This window comes from Grammomys surdaster, unplaced genomic scaffold (assembly GCF_004785775.1).
Source record: "Grammomys surdaster isolate TR1022 unplaced genomic scaffold, NIH_TR_1.0 63, whole genome shotgun sequence".
NCBI classification, from domain to species: Eukaryota; Metazoa; Chordata; class Mammalia; order Rodentia; family Muridae; genus Grammomys; species Grammomys surdaster.
The window spans coordinates 15207082-15214115 of NW_021604565.1; the positions used below are offsets into that span (position 1 = coordinate 15207082).

A 7034-nucleotide genomic window follows, 5' to 3' on the forward strand; every position below is an offset into this window, starting at 1 on the left:
TCTTTTTTCTGAGTGAGTAGACCTTGAAGAAGTCCTCCGGGTCAGCCTTCTCTGTTTGGCCATAGCAGTTTCATTGTGGGTGAATTCACTGTGTTCTGGTTAACTCAAACACTTCTTACATCATCTTAAAGAAACCTGGCCTCAGGTTCTAATCTGAATGAGATCTGAATGAATGGTATGAAGGTGAAGTGGAGACTGGGTTTTAACAAATGCAATAAATCCACTGTGTATATCAAAGAAAAGTCTTTATTGTAAACAAGGTATAAAGTACAACAAAAATATTGTGCAAATTGTAACTTGTGGTTTTTTTTATAATTTTTAAGAAAACTTTTTTCAAGGGTTCGAGTTTGCAATGTCAGAAACCTACGAGATACAGAAACGGTTTAAGTGGGAAGGTACGGTGAGTTTTTCACTGTGGATTTTGAATAATTTACCTTTTACTACCAAGTGTATCATCCATTCACTTTACAACAGAACAGAAATACTGTTAGCAAAAGTCATTGCTCTCGGGTGGGGACACAGTTCAGTGACAGAGCTTTTACAGAACACATGCAAGGCCCTGGATTCGATACCCAGAACTGCAGGTGTGACCACATTATGACACTTTAAAAGTCTCCGAGTTTCTCAGATGCCCAGACACTGCGGCGGTAAGAACTTAACGGCACCATGAACATCCTTCTCAAGGTGAAAGTGAATGTTCCAATAACAATTTGTCTACCTAGGTATTCCAACATTCTGAAAAACTCCTATAAATAAAAAGGACAATTGTCCATCTGTAATGGTCACTAACTTCCTACTCTGAAAAAAACAGTGTATATTTGACATAAGTGTCCTGTGCTGATGACGTAAAGTCATCTTTCTCAAGGAGTTATCTCAAATTCTTGACATCTCTTCTTTACAATTGTTTCATCTCCAGATTTTTTCTGAACAAAGTGCATTGCATCTTAAGTCTACAGAAAACACATTGCTATACAATTTTCAAATCTACACAAAAAACTGCAAGCAGAGTAAAATCTAAAGTAAAATGCCTAAACTTTCAAAACAGAATGCCAAGAAAGAATTTTAGCTGCACTTCCAAGCAATTAAATTAATGAGGGTTCCGATGCTTTGGTTCCCCCTTAGCAATGTACAGCTCTTCAACTTCCAACACCAACGATAGTGGGAAATTATAGTTGAGATATACTTAGCTACATTCACGGAGGTGACTGGAAAGACTAGGAATAAGACACAAGATAACTCTAGGAGAAGATGACATCTTTGTGTAACACAAACTCATTTTCTGGCTCCATTTCTGTACCGTAATTTCCAGCCTCTATATTCTTGAAACCAATGCTTTGAAAGAATCACACTACAAAGCGGGTCTCAAGTATAAACGGCAAAAACAAAGTACCCAATGTGTATGTGATTCAAAACCTGTGCTGTGCTCACCTCATCCAAAACCTCCCAAACTGCTCAAAGGAATAAAAGCGTTCTCATCTCTCTATGTGGTAAGAAATGAACCCTGCCCTTCTGTGACCTGCCCGTGGCTGCAGCACTTCTTGTCATCTGACGCAGGCTGGGCCTCTCCCAGGCCAGGGGCTTCTGCTTTAGGCCCTGTTGAGGGGCCACAGACTTGCAGAAGCATTTGACACCGTCACTGGCTCCTGACTCTGACCAGTTTATTTGAGTCTCCATCTCCTGGCTGTCACTGTGCCGAGGCAGGGGTTGGAGGCAGAGCAATGTCGTTTAACTTGCTCACTTCCATTTGCCAGTTTGGCAGCTTCTTGGCCGATAGGTGGCGCCGGGCATGCTTGGTTAAATGGTCGCTCCTCATGAACCGACGGTCACACATGGGACAGGCAAATTTTTTCTCCCCTGTGTGTGTTCGCCGGTGTCTGGACAGTTCATCGGAACGAGCAAACCTCCTTTCACAGCCTTTCCAACTGCAGCTGAAAGGTTTTTCCCCTGAAGCAGAGAAAGCCAGATGGTTACTATACAGTTAGTCTTTAAACTATATACATGACCACATTAGCACTAAATATAGAGATAAAATTTAAAATTGAAAGCTGGTCAGTTCATAAATTATCCAAGTATTACTAGATATGCTTGGCATAATGGTACACACCTTTAATCCCAGCTCTTGGGAGGCAGAGGCAGGAAGACATCTGAGTTCAAGACCAGCCTGGTCTACAGAGTAAATTCAAGGACAGCTAGGTGTGCACAGAGAAACCCCGTCTGAATATACTAATGTGGGGTTGGGGATTTAGCTCAGTGGTAGAGCGCTTGCCTAGCAAGCGCAAGGCCCTGGGTTCGGTCCTCAGCTCTGAAAAAAAAAAAAAAAAAAAAGACAAAATAACAAAAAGACCAAAAAAAAACAAGGTAACTGAATATACTAATGTAATCAATACATACATATTATGTGTATTACTAAATGTGTTGCTTCCTTGGCCTCAACTTCCCAAGAGCTAGGGTCACAAGGGTGTGTCACCAGGCCCAGGGACAAATGGAATAACTTTAAAGATACTGAATCATCCACCTCAACACCTCCCCTTGTGTTTGTGGCCAGTCAACATCCACATACACACCCATTTCAGAGACAAAGCTCACATGATCAGTACCTGTGTGTGTTCTCACGTGTGCCTTCAGATGGGAGCTTTTAAAGTAAGTCTTGCCACATCCTGGGTGGCTACAGATGTGACTTCTTACTCTGGATGAATCCATCTGAGGAGTAACCCTTGCTGCCGAGGGAGAGAACCCAGGCGCAGGAGCAATGGGAGACAGTCTGGTGCCATTGGGGCTCACGACCGGAGGCTTTGGGCTCTGCACAACGGGCTGGGGTACCACGAACATGACAGTGCCCTTGGGCACCTGAGTGCCCATGAACAGCACAGGGGAGCAGACCGCTGGTGGCTGGCTGGGGGGAGTGCTGGGGACAACTGTGGTAACAAGAGAGTTGTTTGCAGGAAGGGGAACCATCTGGCAGATGACAGGCAGGGGTGACACTGCCCCAGTGGACAATGTAGGTGAAGACACCAGTACCGACTTCTGCAGTGGGGACGCGGGAGCTGGCTGAGACCTACAAATGACTGTCTCTGAAGAAGGCACAGCAAAGTCAAACATCGCAGCCTTCTCATCACCACTGGACACTGTGCTGGGCTCAGGCTTGGATCTGTTTGGTGACACAGCAGCACAGGGTATGTTCTTCCGAGTCGTCTCCACATTCACGTGGGTTCTTCTCCGGAAAGAATTGTCCTGGTAGTTGAAGATGCTAGCTGCTTTCACAGGGCAGGACTGGTGGTCACACAGTTGAGCATCAGCTGTGTGCCGGATGACACTGGTGGCTTGAGCCTTAGGGAGTGGAGGGGCAGCTAAAAGACTCTTTTCCTCCTCTTTGAAGGGAGCCCCTACGGGAGCCTTGGCGGCCTCGGAGAATGATTTGAAGTGACCAGTAGATGGCGCTGGTGCCGTCAGATTTGACCCTTGAGAGGGTTCGAAGTCAGAGGGGCTGTAAGGTGGAGTCAAACACTACAAACACAAGCAAGAAGAGAAATTAGAGGTCCGTTATGCAAACACTGAACAATGCTGTCACTTTTACTCACTGAAAATACTCACAAATGCTGGGACTGTCTGAAGGTCAGGAGTCCCTGGAAGCAAGTTATCTTCCTCTGACATATCAGACACTGGTGTGACAGGCCTGTTTTCAAGGTATTTCTTGAAATGAGATTTCCAGTCACAGCTCATGGACATGAGCGCCTCCACGGCCTCAAAATCACTCTGCTCGGCTTTCTTCCAGGGGTGTGCTCCCTCTCTGGACTTCTCAGAAATTACCTCCATTTTCCCCTCCTACAAAAACAAAAGTTAAAGCTCATCAACTATCTAACTATCCAAACCCGACAAGGATATCCAATAGTGGTTGTTCTAATGTAAAGTTTAAGGCTACCTTATTGCCAGTAAGGAAATTAAGACCCATGTCTTAAAATATAATTTGACTTAACTACCTCCAGATTAAAGTGGAACCTAGTTATCTAAAGTTTGAAATTAGCCGGGCAGTAGTGGTGCACGCTTTTAATCCCAGCATTTGGGAGGCAGAGGCAGGCAGATTTCTGAGTTCGAGGCCAGCCTGGTCTACAGAGTGAGTTCCAGGACAGCCAGGGCTATACAGAGAAACCCTGTCTCAAAAGAAGAAAAAAAAAAGAGAGAGAGAAAAAAAATAAAGTCTGAAACTGGTAACTTCATCACATATGGTGACAATTAGGTAAAATAAGTGGACACACACAAATACAGCCAGGCATGGTGGGATGCATGTATCTCAGGAATGTGGAGGCCAAGCAATTGGAAGCTGCATCTCAAAATGCAAACACACACAAAGCAATCAAAGAAGGAAAATATTTTATTTCGGTCACGTCTCACTCTCTTCATATCTATGATTTTCCCAGATTTGTTCAACACAATGCTTTTCTGTACTGTAAGGGACCAGGCAGGCATAAAATGTAATGTTCTTGGAATTTGCAAGGGGGAAAAAAAAACCCTGAGTACAAGTTGGCTTTAATTTAATTAAAACATGGCTTGATGACTGGTTGACCATGCTGTGTACAATACCTTCAACCTAATGTCTCATATTAAAAGTTCTGTGACCTGCATTTCAGAAGAATCACCTATCATCTCTACTTTCCTCTTAAAAAGAACTTCCAAATTCTTCTGGTCAAAGTAGAGGTTGCAAAAATTATGAAAAGCATAAATTGGAAGGGGGAGCCAGGAACATAAGGCTCAAGGCCAACTTTGGCTATATTGCAAGTTCAGGGCCAGACACACTCAAAAAGACAAAGCGAAAACCTAATAAATAAAACAGCAAAGATATTTTTTTTGATGTCTCTCTTCCTGTTGAATGTGGGAAAACAAGACACCGTTCATCAACTATCACGAACAATGTAATTGCATAACCGTTCGCGCCTTTATGTAAGCGGCAAGGGATGAAGCCTGGAAGTGTAAAAAGCCTATAGTCACCAATTCAAAGAAAGGGGTGGAAAACAGTCAGGCAGGGGTGAAGAATGTGCGCCGGGAGGGGAAGCTGGGAGGGGAGCGAAGAGCTGGTGCGAGGCAGGAAAGGGAAGCCGGGTGGAGGCGGGGGCGGGGCGCGGGAGGCCGGCGGGGGAGATCCTCGCTGGCGGGGACCGACGGATGGGGCCGCCCTAACCTCAATGAGGCTGGCGGGTGAGTCACCGGGAACACTGCCCACCGCGCGCACGTCCCCCGCGCCCCGCCCCTGCCATTGGCCAGCCGGCCTGCGGCCCGTGCCCGGATTGGCTGGGCGGCGCAGGGTGGGGGCGCGAAGAGGAGGGGGCGAGGCATGTGAACAAAGCGTGATCAGCGGCTGCTCCGGGCGGCGCAGGAAACGTGAACTGGGAATTGCCGCGCCGTCACCTTTCCCCTACTTCCTGAGCACGGGCCCCCGCCCCCGCCGGCCGGGGAGGGGCCGCGGGCGCCGCCGCCAACCGCTCGCCAGTGCGCGCCGGGCGGCGCGAGGGCTGGGCGGTGTCGGCTCCGGAGGCGCCCGCCCCTTCCACCTCCCCCGAGCGAGCCGCGGTTCCCTTAGGAACCGACAGCAGGGCCGGGCCTCGTTCCCGCCCCTGGAGGAGGCCGGGGCTGGGTCACTCGGGGACGAGGAGCTCCCGGGGCGCACCCGCTCGCCGCCCATCCCTGGCCTCCGCCTCGGCTGCGGGAGGTGGAGCTGGGTCCCCGCGGAAGCCCGACCGCCGCCCTCCTGCTCGCCGCCCCCGGGGGAGCAGTCCGAGCCTGGGGCGCTCCGCCCACTCGGCCCGCGGGACCTCAGCCCACCCGCGTCTCCCGCAGGCGCGGCATCCCCGGCTGCTGCTTCCGGCAGCCCGGGCCCCCGCAAGCCGCGTCTCTGCAGGCTCCCAGACGTGCGGCGCCCACTGCACGGGCTCCGGGCGCGGGGCCCCACGGTTCCCGCCTCGACACGCGGCCCCCGCGTCTCGCGGTCCCGACTCCCCCGCCCAGCTGTCGGGCTCCCAGGCAGGACCCTGCCCCCCTGCCAAGAGTAGTCTCTAGGCAGCCACCTGCCTCCGCCTGGGATGGGAGTCCCCTCCCGACGTCTGCGGGGTTTGCCGCGGCCCCCCCGGCGGCCGGAGAGCCCGCGTGCCATCCATACCCCGCGCGAAGCCGGCCATCCCCTCCCCCAGTCCCGGGCTAGCCCAGCGGCGCGGTCTCCACCTGGCAGGATCCCCCCTCCCCCGACGAGCAGCCGCCCGCCTCTCGGGTAGACAGCCCGGGAGTAGTCCTTGTCACCCCGGGTCGCATTCCTGGTGCAGACGGGCATCTCCCGCCACAGCCAGGTGCAGGGCGCCCCCTCCATGTCAACCACGCTTCCAGGGAGACAGCCCCTCCAGCTCAGTCTCCTCCTGGGGTCTCCCTGAGAGTCCCCCTTGTCTCCTGGACACCCGGGGACCAGGATCGCTCTCCCCTGGTCCAGGTCCCAGACTTCTCCTTCCGACCCCTCTTTTGCACATGCCCTCGATGATATTCCCAGCCTGCAGGGAGGAAAACGCTTGCAAGACCCCGCTGCAGCCTGGATTCTCAGGCGTGGCTTATTTAGGGGCTCCTGCTTCGCGCTCCGGCTGGCTCCCCCGACACCGAGCGGGAGCTAAGGACCAGCATCCCCAGGTAACTTACCGAGGCTTGCTGGAGAGAAGCGCCGAAGTTAAGCATGGTTGGCTGCCTGGCCGCAGGTCGCGAGCTGCCTGGCTGCTGGCTGCCTAGCCACAGACGGGAGCACTGAGACACTAGACGTCGACGCCACCGCGCTCCGCGCTGTCTGTCCCCCTCCCCATGCAGGTAGCCGCTCTGCCTGCCCCGCGCCGCGGGCGGGGTAGAGGGCGGGGCCTGGTGTCGGCCAATCAGCGGCAAAGGTGTGTGAGGCCTCAGCCAATGGGCTGGAGGGGCCACGCGTGATCAGCGGCTGCCCGGCTGCAAGAAGCTCTGTCAGTGGAGCGTGTACACAACCCGAGGCACCGCGTTCCCTCGGTCCAGCCCCGGGG

General features: G+C 52.1%; 1 protein-coding gene across 1 annotated transcript; it reads right to left on the minus strand.

Annotated features, from left to right (window-relative positions):
* Positions 1-228: 228 nt before the first annotated feature.
* Positions 229-6812, minus strand: Klf10 (Kruppel like factor 10). The gene is made up of 4 exons (XM_028766151.1): positions 6670-6812; positions 3592-3822; positions 2598-3504; positions 229-1944 (listed from the first exon to the last, which is right to left on the minus strand). Exons 1-4 carry the CDS (start codon positions 6703-6705, stop codon positions 1685-1687), a joined length of 1434 nt encoding a protein of 477 aa, XP_028621984.1. The 5' UTR covers positions 6706-6812; the 3' UTR covers positions 229-1684.
* Between the last annotated feature and the right edge of the window lie 222 nt (positions 6813-7034).